This window comes from Monomorium pharaonis, chromosome 11 (assembly GCF_013373865.1).
Source record: "Monomorium pharaonis isolate MP-MQ-018 chromosome 11, ASM1337386v2, whole genome shotgun sequence".
NCBI classification, from domain to species: Eukaryota; Metazoa; Arthropoda; class Insecta; order Hymenoptera; family Formicidae; genus Monomorium; species Monomorium pharaonis.
Window position 1 is genome coordinate 16,454,574 of NC_050477.1, and position 20,659 is coordinate 16,475,232.

Genomic DNA, 20,659 nt, shown 5'->3' on the forward strand with positions numbered 1-20,659 from the left:
TTCTGTCGGTAAAACAGACGACTTTAGGATTCCCTTAAGGGGATACTAAACTGCTCTGTTTTGTCACTAATTTCTAGGACACCGAAATCTTTTTATTGATTGCATGGAATTGAAAATCCTTCTCCAAAATTAAAGTATAGATAGTAATGCGGTGCGCTGCGATCAATTTCATACGAAAAACGAAAAAAAGTTAGAAAATTATAGTTTTGTTATCGACTTCTGTAGTCGACTCGTGACAACATTTGCTGCGTATAAAAGTTTTAGACTTTGTACGTATAAAATAAGCATGAAGCGCACTTGGCATTTCAGCAAAGAACAATACTGTGCTTTTAGAATAAGCCTAGGAACTTTAGAAAAAAAGTTTTCCGTGTTTCCCTTAAGGGGATGCTAAATTGCTCGTCAAACTTAATCGAGGTCGATAATGTAGAGTCATTTGGGCACGTCATTAACAAAATTTTGTACGTATTTCTTTTATAGATTTAGAAATCCTTTTCCAGAATTAATTGTAGAGAATTTTTAATTCTGTAAATTCAATAAAAAGTTATACATTGGAACAAACCCAGTGAACACAGTAATATAGCAGCAGTGTAACAGCAATGTAACCGAATATAACAGTTTACGTTACTCTGAAATTACACGTAACTTACATGTAAGTTACAATTTCCGACTCAGCAATATAACATGTTATAATTACATGTTATCTAACCGTTACACAACAGTTACAAAGAAAAATAAAATAAAATAAAAATTTCATTTTTTTGAATTTATTTTTATCAACAGCACATACTACATTTAGAATAAATTTTTGTTAATTAATTAAATTTAAATTGTTATTTTTTATTTTATTCTTACTTGCCGTTGCTAGGTTTGAACCCGGGACCTTAGGATTACGAACCTTGTACTCTACCTGCTACACCAATTTGACTCATCGATATGGGTACTTGTTATTGTCTACATAGACCTACAGGATGAGTTTTAATTGTGAGCATCGTCCACGTATTTTAGGAATGCACTTAGACAGAATTAAGATATATTGTTATTAAGCATAAAACTACTTATCATCTACGGAATGCACTTACAGAGGATTAGAGATATACTCCTAATGTATATTTTCCATTATTCTGTTTTTAAGAAGTACTTTACATTGTTCTCCTCTGAGTGTATGGAATTTCCCTTTTTTTTTTCTAGTAAACATAATACGTCATTCTACCCATATAAATAGGGCACCCTTCGACGACAGAGTCAGTTCTCTCAGTTAACAGTTCACAGTACGTAGTACTCAGAATCACGTAGTTATAAGTAATAATTGTAAAAATTTGTGAAATAAAGTTTTTTTTATAAGAAGAAAAACAACGATTCTTACAATTGGTGGCAGCGGTGGGATATAATTAGCAAATAGTGAAAAGTGCTTTTACTTCGAGGACAATATACTAGTTGCACTAGTTACCTCCGAGGAGGACCCGAAGATTATCCTGCTGTATCGAACTCAACGGGGACAGACTGGCGTGGACAGAGTACAGAGGGGTAAGAGAAATAATTGCCTCTGAAACGGAATCAAGCGAGGGTAGCAATATTCTAGAGTCAAGAATTTTCGTTACCGCTCCAATGTCGCGCGCACAGAGTCCTAACCGCGAGCAAACGCTCACTTTCAACATATTAACCGACAAAATGCTCGAAATGACAGACGCAATAAGAGAACTCAAAAATCAAATAACGGAAATTAAAATAAACGGACATGCAAATCAAATTCCATTGCAAACGATAAGAGAAGAGACTGTTGAACCTGAAAACATTATAAAAAATTACAATAAAGTTATGCAACTAATTCCGGAATTTGATGGAAATAATGTGGAAACCTTTATAAACCACATACAAACAGCAGTAAAACGATTAGCAGTCGATCAACATGAGCTGCTTCTCTGTAGCATTGTGGCACAGAAACTCACGGGAAGAGCAAAAAACTCAATTAGAACAGACACTACGCCAAACTTTCCACAGTTTTACGAAAAACTGAGATATCTTTACGGCAAAGCACAGAATATCTCCGCTTTAGAGGTGCAAAGAGACACCTGCATCCAACGTCAGAGCGAGTCCATCGATGAATTCATAAATAGATTTCTTCGCATACATGATGAAATCATTCACGCAGTAAATTCACAGGGCACTGGCATCGCAACTATTTGTGTACAGGAACAGCTATACCAGCAGAAAGCTGTGGAAGTGTTTCGCCGCAACGTAAAACCTGAGATTGGTGATCATTTGTATTGTTTTGAGTTCAACCTGCTCAACGAGGCATTCTCCAAAGCGAGAGCTTTCGAGGGAGAGCTCCGACTAAGAAAAATGCGAATGCAACGCTATGAATCTTCAAAAAGATTCTCTCAAGAAAAAACACGGTTTCAACCCAAGGAATGCAGCTATTGTAAGAAGCGTGGACATGAAGAAAAGGAGTGCAGAACGAAGGCATTCCACCTGCAAAAGGGGCAGCAAAATTTTCGCGAGCGTCAACATCCCAATCAACCACCGGACCGAGCATCGCATCATTTGTATGCAGCCAATCAGGACCTAAACAACAGCAACGACGAGAAGTCTACCAAGGACCCGGCGGCACGTACGTCAGAGCACCCAGAATTAAATTGAAGATTCCAGGTTTCAAAGATACTATTTTCTTAGTAGATACAGGTTCAGACATATCTTTAATACATGAAATGTTTATTGAAAATCATAACTTACTAAAGTTAGACGCAATAATTGTATCTGGAGTCACTACGCACTCCATAAAAACTAAATACGCGGTAGTAGTAGAGGTATTTGAAAAAAAACATACATTTCATGTATTAGATGATCATTCGCCAGTACAGCATCAAGGAATACTAGGTATTGATTTTCTCACAGCAAACAATTTTATATTTTCAAACGAGCGACTAATTCTAAGCGGAAAAGAATTTAAAAGGTGCGATAAACCGCATCCCGATAACGTGAAAAGAAAACAAGACGTGTTAGTAATATTCAAAGATGGCACTGGAGCGATCACGAGAATGAATGACTCTAATAAACCTATATTGCCGTCACACTTACATTCTGAGATAAAAGGCATTGAAAGTTTTTACGAGACATCAATCTATCCCATTTCAGAAAAGATATTAGATAACACGCGTTTAGAACTATTGAAAGAAAATACCCGTCTTTCACATATTCAAGAACATTCCAGCGAGATCTGGGATATCATAACGGAATTCCATGATATTTTTACCTTACCAGGAGACCCTCTTCCTCTTACTAAATTAATTGAACACGAAATTAAAACCTCGGACGAAATTCCTGTTAACACAAAACAATATCGTTATCCTCCAATACACCAAGAGGAAATTAAGAAACAGATTAAAGACATGCTTGCAAAAGGAATTATACAGGAATCAGATTCACCTTATAATTCACCCCTTTGGATTGTACCTAAAAAGCAGGATGCTTCTGGTAAACCCAAATGGAGATTAGTAATAGATTTTAGAAAACTTAATGAAAAGACCATTCAAGACGCTTATCCGCTTCCAAATATAGACGAAATATTAGATCAGTTAGGTAATGCGCGATATTTTTCTGCTTTTGATCTGGCATCGGGTTTCCATCAAATCGGCATGCATCCCAAAGACATTCAGAAAACAGCCTTTTCTACTCCAAACGGACATTATGAATACACTCGAATGCCCTTCGGTTTAAAAAATGCACCTCCTACCTTTCAAAGAATGATGAATCGGGGCTTAAAGGGATTAATTGGTAATAATTGCTTAGTTTATATAGACGACATAATAGTTTATGGAAAAACAATCGAAGAGCATAACAAAAATTTAAGAATATTATTTGAAAGACTTAGACAAGTCGGGCTAAAATTACAACCCGATAAGTGCGAATACCTCAAACCGGAACTTGAATATTTAGGGCACGTTATTTCGGAACAAGGCATACAACCTAACCCTAATCGAATCGAGAAGGTAAAAACTTACCCAGTACCAAGAAATCCGAAAGAAATCAAACAATTCCTTGGGCTAGTCGGTTACTACCGTAAATTTATCAAAGACTTTTCCAAGATAGCGAAACCGTTAACACGATTACTCCAAAAATCCTCAACCTTTCAATGGACTAACGAACAACAACATTCTTTTGAATCTCTCAAATCCAAGTTAATAACGCAACCTGTATTATCTTATCCTGACTGGAACAGACCGTTTGTTTTGACCACTGACGCATCTAATGAGGCCATCGGGGCAATACTCTCACAAGGAACAATAGGCAAAGACAAGCCATTGGCTTTTGCCTTTAGAACGCTTAATAAAGCAGAGACTCGATATAGCACTACGGAAAAAGAATTACTCGCAATTGTATGGGCGACAAAACATTTTAGACAATATTTATACGGAAAAAAATTTACAATCGTAACGGACCATAAACCTTTAGTCTGGCTAATGAACGTGAAAGATCCTAACTCCAGATTAATGAGATGGAGACTTAAATTAGAAGAATTCGATTACAAAATTGTTTATAAACCGGGAAAAACTAATACTAACGCCGACGGACTGTCACGAATTCCAGTAAATGCAATCGACTCCTATCTTTCCGATGAAGATATCGAACACATATTATCAGACATAATAAAAGAGAAACGCGAAATTAAGATTGCTTTTAACAAAGATCCAGTTCCGGGATGGTTAAATATTGATCCGAAATCTGTCTCCTTGGAAAATCTCTTAACTTTAATATCACCAATCATTGAGGATACAAATGCTGATCCTGACAAATGGACGTTATATTTCATAGGACCTATTAATACCAAGACACGAAACACTATAGACGCTTTAATTAACACGTACAACTTGCAGTCTAAAACTAAGACGATAATAGAAGAACGACCGTCTCAATGGTTTGAAGATAAGTTTCCACTACCAACTCCAACGAACGAATACTTACCTGAAAACGATTACGAAATACAAAAGGGACCATCATCTTCTCCCTCAATTCCATCCTCATCCAAACCAAAAGTGAATAAACAAATAATAGTAAGAAATCAAGTCGGTAGGCAAACCAATAAAACAATATTATTTATCGAAACCCCTCCTGAAATTACTAGAGAAAACGAAGTTTATGTATCTCCTCACGCAACTCACAGACAATTAAGTATTCAACTACATGACTTTTTAACTGAGAACGATCATCATCTAAATATAATACACGATCAGAAGGAAGTTAGTAAATTGATTTCAGTTATCGACGAATATTATCTTGGAGACAAATTATACATTTACGTTTCTCAGTATCTTCCAGAAATTAAAAATAAAAATGAAATTATATCGGATGCACATTCCGGCATATTAGGCGGTCATTATTCAATAGAAAAGACGCTTCAAAAGATTAGACAAAAATACAATTGGCCAAACATAACTGTTGACGTCAAAGAATTCATTGACAAGTGTGAATTATGTCAACTCAACAAGCCAGGTACTCAAAAACCTTACATCTATTCTTCTCCTGATATCCCACAAACTCCAAATGACAAAATATCCATCGATATCATGGGACCGTTTGAAATAACAAACAGAGGAAACCGGTATATCCTTGTTACCCAAGACTACCTGACACGATATATTCTCGTAGAACCTCTAGTAGATAAATCTACGGCCGCGATTATTAGAGCCTTGTGGTACTCCTGGCTCAGATATTTCGGAAAACCTAAAGAACTACTTTCCGATAACGCTTTAGAATTTACTTCTAACGAATTTAAGACACTTTGTGATAAATTGCATGTAAAACACGTACTAACTTCAGTTTATCATCCGCAATCGAACGGAAAAAATGAGAGATCACACTTAATACTAACCGAATATATTAGACATTACATTAACGAACAAGAGCAATGGGATATGATACTACCCCAAGCAATGCTCACATACAATTGCACAGTTAATAAAAATACAGGCTATACGCCTTACGAGTTACAATTCGGTAGGGAACCAAATCACATCTTCAGTGAAGAAGATGAAAGGGTAACCCTTCAAAAACAAATTGAAGACTCACGTTTTCAACACGAAAATAAATTGGAAGAAGCGCGTAGGAGCATACGCGACTATCAAAATTCCAATATTCCTATCAAAAATTACGTACCAATTGAAAGCAATGAGTTGATTCTTGTAAAGAATTTCAATGCCAAGTCATTCGAGCCACAATGGAAAGGTCCTTTTCCTGTTGTTCGACATGACAAATTCATAACATATCATATTAGAGAAAACGGAGAAATTAAACAATATCACAGAAGTGATATTAAACCTTTCGTTTCAGGCAATGGGAATGGATCTGATACGAATCATTCCGATACTTCTTCTCCTGATTCCCCAGGGTCATCTTACTGACAATGTAGAGAGAGAGAAGTTCAAGATCGCTCAGCTAGATGATAGTGAAGTAATTTACCTTGAAACTTTAGATAAAGTAAAATTATACCACGAACAATGGAAGATTGTAGTAGGATATGATTTATCGGATTTAGAGAAAAACTTTGCTATACTTAAAAAAGCGTATACTGATTTACTTAACCATTATTGTGTTAGTGAAGGGAAATGGATATGTTCCTCCCAAAAACGAATAACTAAGCGATTAGATCAACTAAGCGAAATAGAAAACGAAGTAGAGAACGTTCAATATTTAGCCGGATTTCAAAAGTTAAATAGAACCAAGCGCGGATTATTTAATTTTATAGGTGAAGTCAGCAAAACATTATTTGGAACTTTAGATGATACCGACGCGACCTATTATAATAACAAGCTAGATAAATTGTATGCGGATCAGAAAAATATTATTCAATACGTAAAAAATCAAACTAGCATAATACTTAAAACAATCAAAGGCTTCACATCCATTGCAAATACAGTAACTAACGTAAACGAACAATTCAATCGCCTTAGAAATGTATCACAATCTATTATCGACACTACTCAAAAACTCATTTTATTAGATTCATTTAGAACTATATTTATGCCAATTAGTGAAATAGAATTAACCCCAGCGAAAAGAATCGGTAAATATCAATTACTAAAACGAATCTATCCTGATTATAAAGTAGGTATTAAAGATAATTGTTTAACGGAAATTATTACAAAACGCGAATCAGAAAAATGTACAACTAAGTACATGCAAATTCAAAACACTTTATGATCCAACTCCATACAAATCGGGATTGGATTGGTATAGCTCCAAAAGAAGAGCTGGTGCATGTACTTTGTTCCGATAAAATACCTCGTAGCGCACGAGTCTTTCGAAATTTTATGCTTCATTTAGAACCAGATTGTACAGTAATTTCCAATACAGCTACTTTAAAACCTGACAATATAGCTGTAGACGAAATCGAAATACACAAGACTATTCATTTAATAGATCAAAAATCAATTAATGAGACACTCTTTCAATATCAATTAACAGATATACCTATGGACTTAATAAAAGAAACTCATATTGAACCGGAACGATTGCAAACTTTAGGCAAAACTTTAGAAGAATTAGATAACATAGCGGAACGAATATCAACACATCAAAGAACCATTACATGGAAAGAAAAATTTATGTATTATCTTCAATTGGCAGGATATATAGCCCTTGGCTCTGTCCTGTTTGTATTTCTTTATAAAATCGGATTATTTTCAAGCATTATTTATCTTTTGAAACAGCTGTGTGGAAATTGCTATAATCAGTGTAGCTTTGGAAATCGCGCACCTACGCAACATGTACATTACACGCCTCATGCTCTACATGTTAATAATGAACTAGAACCAGCAATTAGACGATTAGTCCGAACCAAAATTTGAATAAACCTCAAATTTCTTTATAAGGAGGGAGGTGTGAGCATCGTCCACGTATTTTAGGAATGCACTTAGACAGAATTAAGATATATTGTTATTAAGCATAAAACTACTTATCATCTACGGAATGCACTTACAGAGGATTAGAGATATACTCCTAATGTATATTTTCCATTATTCTGTTTTTAAGAAGTACTTTACATTGTTCTCCTCTGAGTGTATGGAATTTCCCTTTTTTTTTTCTAGTAAACATAATACGTCATTCTACCCATATAAATAGGGCACCCTTCGACGACAGAGTCAGTTCTCTCAGTTAACAGTTCACAGTACGTAGTACTCAGAATCACGTAGTTATAAGTAATAATTGTAAAAATTTGTGAAATAAAGTTTTTTTTATAAGAAGAAAAACGACGATTCTTACATAATGGCTGTCCCAACTTTTTACCATGAGAGATGGAATTACCGACTGCAATCTTAGTACACACATGTACGGCATTTGCACATGCATATGTCGTACATGTGTGTACTAAGATTGCAGTCGGTAATTCCATCTCTCATGGTAAAAAGTTGGGACAGCCATTAAAACTCACCCTGTATATGTAAACTGACGCGACTATATTATTTTTTATAAAAGCAATTAAATTTTGCAAAACATATTAAAAATAAATAGCATTAATTTATTTACTTATTAATTTTATTGTTAAATTTATCTTTTTGTATAACCTTAATAATTTGATGGAAATTGCGATCTATTTAGCACTAATCTTTGAACCGTTCAAATGATTAATTAGATGGTTAACTATATAGATCATAATTCTAAGAAAAATTGAATAGTATACATTTATTATTCTGTTTTTGTTCAGCACATAATGAATTTAGATTTTGTGCATTTTTTGTGCGCAGTAATTGTAGACAAACCGTTATTTTTGAAAACATTATCTTTATAATAATTTTTTTTTATTATTAAATAGATCTGTCATTCAGGATGTTATAATGTCTGATTTCTGAGTCAACTACGACGCATCGTTCCGTAATAACATTGATACGAACGTGTTATGTTACGATTATACAATTTTTGTTGAATAACTGTAACGCCAAAACGATGTATAACAGCTAAATCACTTGCGTATAACAAATATTACGTAACAGGTTATTTCCATGTCATATAGCACCTACATATCACAAGAATAACAATGTTAAATTACATGTAACTTCCATGTTATATTGCCGTTATAAAATGTGTTCACTGGGAATTGTACAATTTTGTCGATAAAACAGATAGGATCCCCTTAAACACGAAAAATTTTTTTTCTAAAGTTCCTAGGCTTATTCTAAAAGCACAGTATGCTGAAATGTCAAGTGCGCCTCATGCTTATTTTATACGTACAAAGTATAAAACTTATACGCAGCAAATGTTTTAACAAGTCGACTACAGAAGTCGATAACAAAACTATAATTTTCTAACTTTCTTTTGTTTTTTGTATGAAATTGATCGCAGCGCACCGCGTTATTATCTGTACTTTAATTTTGGAGGATTTTTAATTCCATGCAATCAATAAAAAGATTTCAGTGTCCAAAAAATTAGTGATAAAACAGAGCAGTTTAGTAAAATTTTCATTGTAGACAAGGCCTTAGTAAATACTACGCTGCAAAACAATATTTATAAATATACATGTTTTAAGAAACAAACACGAGCTTAGTTTTAATAATTAACTATTGTATATAAATCTTAATGCGTTATTAATACTGCTGAATAAACTGCTATGAAAAATAACTTTGTTATTAATTTTCTATTTTTAATTAATTTTAATATTTATTCTTTTGCATAATGTAATTTTACTTTTATTGTTGTATTTTTTTAGTTTTTTATACAAAATATGATAATGAAAATAAAATTTTAAGCAATATATTTAATTCAATTTACTTCGATTCGATTCGTTTCGATTCGAATAAAAAAATTCATCGATTTGATTCAATTCGCTTCGATATCAAAAATCTTTGATTTGCACATCTCTAGTACACTATATTAACACAAAATGATAACTAATTAAATGCAAAAACTGAGCAAATAATTTACTGTTTTTATATTATTTATAATATATTAGGTGCGCAAAAAAGTTCTGGGCTTTAGATTTCAAACAACTGAAATCACAATTTAAATTGTACTTTTTCTCCCGTCCTTTTGCGATTTTATAGCGTTGATGTTTAAGCCTTTTAAAATACCACGCGGTTTAATGTTGCAGCATAATCTTAAAAATCAGTAGCGTTCATGATGGCAATAATAAAAGAGCATATTCGATTTTCCATCCACTTCGCGTTTTATTTGAAGAAAAGCGCTGCTGAAGCCACTGAAATGATTTGTACTGCATATGGCAAGAACGCTGTAAGTCATTCTACGTGTGAAAGATGGAGGTATCAAAAATTTCGCCAAGGAGATTTCAGTCTTGAAGATGAACCGTGTACTGGACGCTCTCACCCTGGTGAAAATGTAAAATTGGAGCATAAGTTGAATGTAAAGGGAGAGTAATAGAAGCGTTAACAAACATTCTACGAAGGGAAAATTAAAACAATAAAATGTAAAAGAAGCGTTAACACTTCTTTTACATTTTATTGTTCCAATTTACGCTTTGTAGAATGTTTGTTAATGCTTCTATTACTCTCCCTTTACATTCAACTTACGCTCCGATTTTACATTTTCACCAGGGCAGAAGATTGAAATGGACGAACTACAAGCACTGCCGGGTGAAACAATCACGGCAGACTGCTATCAAGAACAATTGATTAATTTGATCGATGCGTTGGAGAAAAAAAGGCCATTTATATACTGGCTGAGGACGTCATAAAATAATTTTGTTACATAACAATGCCCGACCACATATTGCGAAAGCGACTCAGTATCTTATCTTTGCGTTAGGCTGGGAACGTCTCCCGCACGCGGCGTAAAGTCCAGACATAGCGCCTTTCGATTAATTATACTACCTATTTCGATCGCTGCAGCATCACTTGGCTGATACACACTTCGTGACAATTGAAGAAATACGAAAATGCATTGATGATTTTATTGCCTCGATTGAAGCCAGTGAATTTCTATCATCAGGGAATTCGCAAGCTGCTCAACAGATGGCAAAAGGTCATCGATGCAAATGGAGAATATTTCGCTGATTAATATTTTTTTGTTTATTTTTAAATAAACAAAATAAATAATAAATAAATTTTAAATAAAGGTTGAATTTTGCATAAAAAAGCCCAGAACTTTTTTGCGCACCTAATAATTAAATAATTTCTTAATATAATCAAATTCCGCAGTTATGCTCGAAATGTAGATTAATTCTGGATGAGCATATAAGGATTAAAAACGAGTGCTACACGTTATGTAAAAAAAAAACTAAAGGACAAGTCTATAGATTAAAATCGTAAAAAAATGTTTAGATATATAATCTTTTATGTGCTAATGTGGGAGGGAGGAAGGAAAAGAAAATTATTAACAGATTAGAAAATATTATTAATTATACATATATTTAGTTTATATTATAATTATAGTTAATTTATGAGTACAATACTAATTGTATACTGTATACTTAAAACATACGTATTATATGTATAAAATATTTTTATACATATTATTATTACACATAACTATGTATATTTTACAATTATATGTAAAAATAAGTATCTAATTTTAGTAAACTAACGTTAAGGTTAATAACCCAGACAGCACCAGATATCGTACGAATATTATACTCTCATACGTAATGTACTGTGATCATACCGAATATACGTAAAACATTCATATAACGTCTCAGTAGAATGTCATTTTGATATATCCTCAAGATAAACTTAGAATATAGCGACTGAACTTCGCAACTCCTACTGAATATACTGAGATTATATCTAATATACTCAAAACATCCGTAAAATATCCTATGATATATCTCATGTATATCTATCACATATTTCCAAAATATCCGCGTAATATCGAAAGTGAATCATGTCAACGCTATCTATGATCTGTAACGTTACGCATTTTCGTCTGCCGTGTGATGCAGACACGTGGTGAAGTGTAGGGTGTGAACGTGCGAACACGAACTCACGGACAACGTGGTTTTCTCAGGAATTACGCCCAGATAACTCTGGTATGTACATAAGATATAATATAGTAACGTAAACTATAATAATATATATATTGTATATATACATATATTATTTAGGTTATAACCTACAATTATCTGAGCATAATTTCCCAAAGCACCCCAGCGTATTCAACAGATATTACGCTTCATTTTTTGCGATAGCTTCCTGATGTGCGAAATGATTAATTCCTCTTCTTATTTCTTCTTGCTAATTCTGTATGTTTAATTCCTTGTTCCTTATTCCTCTCATTATGCATGAGCCCATATAATGTGAACATACTGTAGACATATTGTGAATATACTGAAGATATACTTTAGACATACGTATAACATTCTTAAGATATATTCAGTATATTCTCATAAACTGCCAGCGAAATTCTATGGGATAAGGCAACGCGGACATAGTACGTTATGAGTATATACTCGCCATATCACAGACGTATCTCTAATATTATACGAATATTGCAATATACTTTCGCAATATCCTATTATCGTTCTCATAATCTACATGTGCTGTCTGGGAATATGGTTAAACAATGAATGCAACCTTCAGACTAATCTTGTTCTTGGAACAAACATCACACGACGAGAAAACGAGTCTGAAATAAGGAAAATGAAGCAATAAACATGAATACCACAATTCAATTTCAAGTTTAAAACTATAAATTATGGAAACCACTAAAGTTAATAATACTGTGGCCATAATTTAAAATTCTTATTGGGTTTTTCCATATTGATTTTTTACTTAAGAAACAAGAAATGAATTCTTCTGTTGTCAGGAGAAACAAGAAATAAATTTTTCTTGCTGTCTAGGTACCAAAATTTATTTTGCTTTCTTTCTCCATGAACTATTTCGTCAATTTATTTCATTTCTCACTCTATTTATTTACAAAATTGAAATACTTATTTTATGCAACTTATCTTGACAAGATTTAATTTAATTTATGATTGAAAGATTTTCGAATTTGGCTGACGATTTATTAATATACATTCTAAAAAACAGAAAGTCTTTGCTTTACACTTTTTGGCGATATCTAACAATAAGACATATCAATAAAAAGATTTAGTTATTTTAATACCGAAAAATAGAAAAAGATTTGTTTCTTCTAACGACAAATGCAACAACAAGAAACAGGTTTCTTATTCTGATTAATCGTGATTCTTAGAATCTTTGATGTACCTTGGATTTTACTCGGGATACTTATGACTATTTATCAACTAAGATGGATTTTTCCTTTTTTTTTTACAATTATATATATATAATTGTAAAAAAATGTATATCGTATACATGTACATGCTGTATATATATATATATATATAGCATACAATAATTATTGATAATTATTAGCACAAGGTTACCTCTGTCACTATTATGTTTCATAGTAAATAATAAATTGTATAAAAAAGTAATTGTATGTGTGAGGGGGTGGAGGTAGGGAGAGAGAGAGAGAGAGAGAGAGAGAGAGAGAGATCGGGAGAAATTTATTATGTATTCGCATCCGTGTTATAACTTTGTAACTCATTTCAATTTACAATTAGACATGCTATTCAAACGGTTTAAATAAATAAATGCAAATGTATGTAATATATATAGTGTGTGTATGTATATAAAGGATATTTGAGTCAAATAAGGCCCAGTACTAAATAAGGTCCCTTTTTGAATTTACTATGCGCTTTAAGTCTAAAAGCATACAATTCATTTCTGTTAAATATAAAATTTTTTTCTATTCTCCCTCTACCCTCTCTTATAAAATGTAATAAAAATGTAATACTGAATAGTATTAAATTGACTCGTAATTATTATTTATTTTGAGTATTAAAAATATTAATACAATGCTTTTAATATTTAAAATAAGTATTAATTACTGATTAATTTAATACTGCCTAGTACTACTTTTTTATAAGGGTATATTGTTTTCTAAATATTAATCATAATAAAATATGCGAATACAAAAGACAAAAACTTATTTCTGAAATTTTCAGAGAACTAAAAAAAGCACGTGTATAAATATTCTTTTTAAATTATGAGTCGCGCGTAAATCAATTATGCTGACGCTTGAACACTAAGAAACGATTTATACCTTTGTTAATCTTGATTCTTATTTTTCCTTTCATTCATTATAAATACTGTCATTATCGGAATATAAGAACAACCAAGTTCTTATCTGTACTATGTTCACTCTGACACAACAGTTTTTTATTGTGTTGAATCTCTATAAATGGACTGTACGAGTAATTGATTACTTAGTATTTTTGCAGAGCTAATGTGCAAAAGGTAAAAGAGACAATGGCTCGGCTCAGCTTCATCGTAACAATCATCGCCGTTACATTGGCGTGCGTACTCGCGGAAGAGTATGTAGAGTTGTATTCGAATCGGTACGACGATGTCGATATCGAAGGAATTTTGACAAACGACAAACTGCGAATGCAATATTACCAGTGCTTCATGGGCACCTCACCGTGCAAGACTGCAGATGCGAAATTCTTTAATGGTAATCATATACATAAAATATCTTATGTTTATTGTATTATATTTGCTAATTTTTTATTACTTTAAAATTAATTTTTTATCTTAATAATTTATATCAATAAATTGAGTCAAAAATAAAAATATTATAAATAAGAATAACTTTATTCAATTAACGTAAGTTTTACAGTAATTTAATTCAAGAAATATTTTTTAATCATAGAAATGAATTTCAAAACGGGGAAGTTATTATAATTACTATAGTTATAATGAAAAAATTGATTCTAAATTATCAAAAGAGATTTACTATTTTATTACTAAAGAAAAAATGGATTTTTTCTTTTATTATATTTTGCATATAAGCATGAAATATTAAAGTAACATTTAGAAATTAATTTTATGTATATATATTTTAAATAAACATTTTATGAAGATTGATATATGTGTAGGAAATAATATGTTAAATGTTTATTAAGGAAATGAAAGAAAGTCACGCAAACTTATATAGCGTTCCATATAACTCTTAATTCGCGAAACGTTACTCGAAATTCACAAAATTCGTAATAAACTCGCAATTCTCGCAATTTGACTATCCGAAAATATCCGCTCGTCTGACAAGAAAATTATCTTTCGCGATTTATTTTAAAACAAAGAAAAATGCTTGCACACGCTATACTTCTCACACACATGATGATTTTTTCGAAATATTGTTGAAATATTTTAAAAATATTATCTCCAAGTTATGGTCGAAGTTTGTTCTGATGTATCAGATAGCCAAGTTTGTCTAAACTGTCTAAAGTATGCCAAGTGTCTGCTATCAATCGTTGTCAGCAAAAGGGCTACAAATTGCACAAGGAGTTTATAATATCAGAAGATGTCGACAAATTTTCATCGAAAATATGACAAAGCTTGCTGATTATGCTATGCCTACAGATTAGCAGCAGTAATCGAGCAAAATTTATTATTTTTACTCGATTTTTGTTACCAATCTTCAGTCAGATTGCCTGCATGCAGATTCAGCTCGATTTCTGCTATCGATCTGCTGTCAGATTCTGGTGAACAAGCTTTGTTAGCAAATCGTAAGCATATTGTTGAAATAACAGATGCCAATTTGTTATCAATTTCTGAGAAAATCTGTTGTCAATCTGTTAACATATTACACGCATTTTACTTACAAAGATTGTATATTATATAATATTAAACATTATCCCAGGTAGCAAGGTGACGTCTAATTGACGGCATTTTTTGGTCATTTTATGACGAACCAGACGTCATAATGTCGAGATAAAATGACGTCTAAATGTCGTAAAACTGACGTACATTTGTCTCATCTTAACGACGTCATATATTAACGTCAAAAATACGTCATTATTTTCATATTATTGACGTCATTTTCAAGAAGCTAGTATCGTACATTTGACGGTATTTTATTGTTATTTTTATGACAAAACATAGGTTTTTAGATTACATTTAATAAAGACGACATTTTAACGTCATTTTTATGACTATCCCAGGTAGTAAAAGCCATTATTTTGACGTTTTAGAAAATATTTCGGATACATGTCCTATATATGCAGTACTTGCATTATGAAAATATCGAAATAACATAATTATAATGTAAAAAAAAAAATCTACGTTGTTTCTCAACAAGCATCACGACCCACCACACCATAGTCACATTTGGAATTGCCTAACTTCCGCGGTCACCCATTCAACTCTGAACCGCCGTCGACGTTGCTTGACTTCGAAGATCGTACGCTACCTAGCCCTTCGTGATGATCCATGAACACTTGATGCTCATGAATACATATTTGTTATAGATCAGTTCAATAAAGAAACATGAAACTTGTAGTTAACTAATATTTTTATAAATAAATATAAATTTACAGTTTTTTTCCTGATTTTTACATATGCGAAATAACATGTGGAATAACTTATAAAAATATGTTTTTGCTCTGTTCTTTTGATAAAGCTAAATTATACCTTAGACAAAACGCAATATTTATAAAATATTTATAAAATGTTTATAATATTTATTTAAATATTTTATAAATATTTATCCAAATATTTTATAAATATTTTTGTGGTCTTAGATTTGACAAATCATAAAGATTTATTATAAATATTATAAAAATATTTATGAAATATTTATAAATATTTACAAAATATTACTTATACAAATCTTTATCTTTTATTTACCATAAATATTATATAAAATATTTAAGCTATATTTTAATATGTTGAATAAAGATTTTTTTCTTTGTATATATAAAATATGTGTAAAATATTTATATAATATTTTGAAAAAATAAATATTAATAAATATTAATAAATATTTATCATAAATATTATGTGCTGCCTGGGATGATTCTAAAATATTGATAGTATTAATTATATAAAATATTATATTAATTTTAATAATGTTGTTTATTAACCAATCTTTAATTAATGATTAATAGTTATAGGTAGCAAGGTGTCGTCCACTAGACCTCAATAATTCGTCATTTGAGGTCAAATCGTCAATTATTACAAAGAATTATAGTTAACGTCAGTAATTAGTCACTAATAAAATCTTATTAATACGTCGTAAAATGATCAATTAACTGACGTTATTAATTAGTTAAGAATATGACGTCGGAAATACGTTGTAGGATGGATAAATGACTGACGTAATTAATAGGTCAAAAAATGATGTTACTATTACGTCTTAATTTGGTAACATGACGTCCGCGACCTTAAATGACGAATTATTGACGTCGTATTAACGTCACCTTGCTACCTGGGATGCTATACTTCAATTTTAAATCCGGTGTATAAAACTGCATTATAAGAAAAATAAGAAAGAGAAAAATGTAATTAAAATAATTTTAAGATACTACAAACAAGTAAAACAATTTAAGGGAATGCTAAAATGCTCGTCAAATTTGATCGTCGGGATCGATAACGTATAATTATTTGTACACATCATTAATAAGATTTCTATGTATTTCTTTTATAGATTTGAAAATCCTTTTCTAGAATTGCAGTATACGTATTAATATCAATCTACGAATTGGACTTTATATCGAAAATAAAAGAATTTTTCAGATTGCTCTTTTTATCATCTGGATTTGCAATTATAAATAGTTAAAGTAGCTAATCTTTTTTTCTAGGCTTTTAATCTTAGTTTGAATTGCATGATATGGTTTGTATATGTTAAATTATCCCTAGGAATACGGTTTCATTTTGTACTGCATATACATATTTTATATATCGTAGGTTTTGTATATTGAACAAATATTGCCATCAAGTGACAGTTCTACGTACAAAAAATAATTTTTTGTTTTTTATATGATAAATTTGACTGTTTTCCTCTAGATTTTTGTGCGTACTTTGTACTTTAATTCTATAAAAGATTTTTGGAAATCTATATATCAATTAAAAAATTAGTTTATTTTAAAAGTATTGTTAAAACAAACAACGTTTGGATTATCAAATATTAACCTTAAAAATTAAATTAAGAATTAAAATTTTTAATACATTACTTATACTTTTATATTGTTTAACCTATATGCAATTTACAAAAAAATGTTTAATTTTGCTTTAAAAAAAATTATTTTTAAATTTCATTAAAGAACCAAGTTATGAACATAAAAACTATAGATTTTTACTTGTTTAATTGTTTAAACAAATCATGTTTTTATCAGTATTAATAAAATGCAAATTAAGTTGGAATTAAGTTGAAATTTCGAGAAACTATGGGAGTAGAAGACTAATGTCGATATTTTCATACTTTTCTCTATATACAAATATATGTATACATAAAAAAAAATATTGTCCATAGAAGAAAAAAAATTCACTTCTTATTCCGTTATTCGAAAGCAGCTATTCTCGCTGCAACATTGTCAGAAATAGAATAATAAAAGAAGAAAAAAAAGAAATCAATCAGCAAGTTCTACGAACAAATCTATTCAAAAGATTGTTTTAGCAATAGATTTTTTATAAAACATATCTTTTGAAGGATTACAAAATTGCATTAATTCAGTAATATTTGAAGGTTTAACGATTTTATTGTGTTCTTCGAATAAAACGTGTTTTAGAAATATAGACTTTAATTTTTTTTAACACATATATCACTCATTTACTGCAACAATTTTTCAAAAATAATTATTTTTTAATTATTTGTAAAAAAACAATACAAATATAAAGATTAAGAATTAAATTTGATAATTTTATTTTTTATATAACCGCAGTTATTACAGTAAAATCGTATTTAAAAATGATTTTACAGAATTATAATGATTCAAAACAAACTTATTTTCTGGAAAATTTTGCTTATTTTTAATTGTATGTTACAGCAAATGAGTTATGTGATTTGAGGCAATGTTGACAACTTTTTCAAATATTATTTTTAAAATATCAATTTTTTAAATATTCTCTTTTTTTTAATCTTTTTTGTTTTTTAGAATTCTTTATTATTTTTAGTACATACTTTTAAAATTTTATAAAACGGAGAAGTGTTAATCTTGTTGTGATTTCAGATGTCATAGGTGAAGCTCTACAAACTCAATGCAAAAGGTGTACCGAAAAACAAAAACATCTTTTGGACCGCCTTGCCGAATGGTATACAGCGAATGATCCCGAACTATGGGAAGCCTTTATTCATAAAACTATAGAGGATGCACAAAAGAAAAATTAAAGGACTTGGCCTGGTGATAATGAATGCTAATAAAACTTTGACAAAGTAATGAAATGGCAATTACCTAAAAAGTTATTCTTTATATCTGGAAATTTAATTTTATTGTTCAGAGAAGAAATTCATGCTGTAAATAATTTTGGAGATATTGTATTGTAGTACTATATATTATTGGAATAAATATGTAAAATAAATTCAATTTTATTCCTTTTATTATCCAACTATTAAGGGGATTGCTAGAGTCAGTTCGTTTTACTGATTAAACGCTATTATTTTCGGATAAGGCTCTTTTTATTGATTTCATAGAATTATAAATCCTTCTCCAGAAAGATTGACAGTAACATAGAATGCTAGCAACAATTTTATTTAAAAAACAAAAAAATTAGAAAATTATACTTTTGTTATTGATGTGTGTAGGCGCCACGTGACTTTCATCTGCAATACTAAGTTTTAAAGACTCTGTACGTATGTACATATATGTACATAATTATTAAACATCCTGGTCATTACATGAAAGAGTAATAATATACTTTTAGAAGTGAGCTAATTAATTTAAAGCAAATAAAATAAAATAAAAAGTTTAACTGTCAACATCGAGACTATATTATACAAATATTGCAAAGATATTCTTTTATAAACAATACGTGATATTAAGCAATAATTGTCCTGCAGATATTCTATGAATATTTGACAATAAGATATCTTAAAATTGATTTAAACTTGTAAATACAAAGGTATCTGATTGTGTTTCAAATATATTTTGCTATATACATGGGTGTTCCGAAATAAAAATCAATACACCGAAATGTATTAACAAGAAAAAAAAACGAAAGAAAAATATTGCTTAATAAATCGGTATATAAATAATTTAATACTGACTTGATTAATGATTTTTCTATTACAATATAATGCAAATCAGTTTCTTATTGAATCTGTTGTCAGATTATTATCACGTACTTAACTCATTTCTGCCGCCAATCTGACGTCAGGGCTTGTTAGCAGGTTTTGCTCGATTTCTGCTGTCAGTTCCCTAACGGAAAAATTTCTACAAAATTCTAAAAAAGCTATAAAAATTTACAAAAGTGTTCCAATTCTATCATTTTTATTAGAAAAAAATTGCTTCAAATCGCTGAAAAAAAAACTAAAAATCGAGTTTTTTTTTAATTGGTTTTTTTGGAAAAAATTACTATTTGCTGTATATATGCGAACAGAAATGCCTGGCTAATACTAACTAATATACACAAATTCCGAGAGGTTTCTGAATAATTAAAACGACCCAGGTGTCCTTGCAATGACATATTTCTGAGTTAATTTTGAAACAATTTTTCCTTTACGAAAATTTTATCCAAAGCTTACTTTTGAATTATTAAATAAAATAATTACCAAATCACAGGAGGCATATATAAAAGGTAAGCAAGGGCGACGCGATCATCTAACATGGGTTATTACAAATTCGATGTCTTTATACTGTTTGTTTGACGGTTAACTAATTTTACCGGAAATAAACATTTTTTTACATGGAACAACACAGAAAGAAATTTTTTTTTTAGAT

The 20,659-nt window shown here is 30.7% G+C and overlaps 2 protein-coding genes across 2 annotated transcripts; both read left to right on the forward strand.

Annotated features, from left to right (window-relative positions):
- Positions 1 to 2,705: 2,705 nt before the first annotated feature.
- Positions 2,706 to 6,395, forward strand: LOC118647910. The gene has a single exon (XM_036293856.1). It carries the CDS (start codon positions 2,706 to 2,708, stop codon positions 6,393 to 6,395), a length of 3,690 nt encoding a protein of 1,229 aa, XP_036149749.1.
- Positions 6,396 to 14,252: 7,857 nt separating this feature from the next.
- On the forward strand, positions 14,253 to 19,306 carry LOC105834049 (putative odorant-binding protein A10). The gene is made up of 2 exons (XM_012676245.2): positions 14,253 to 14,457; positions 18,953 to 19,306. Exons 1-2 carry the CDS (start codon positions 14,253 to 14,255, stop codon positions 19,108 to 19,110), a joined length of 363 nt encoding a protein of 120 aa, XP_012531699.1. The 3' UTR covers positions 19,111 to 19,306.
- Positions 19,307 to 20,659: the final 1,353 nt, after the last annotated feature.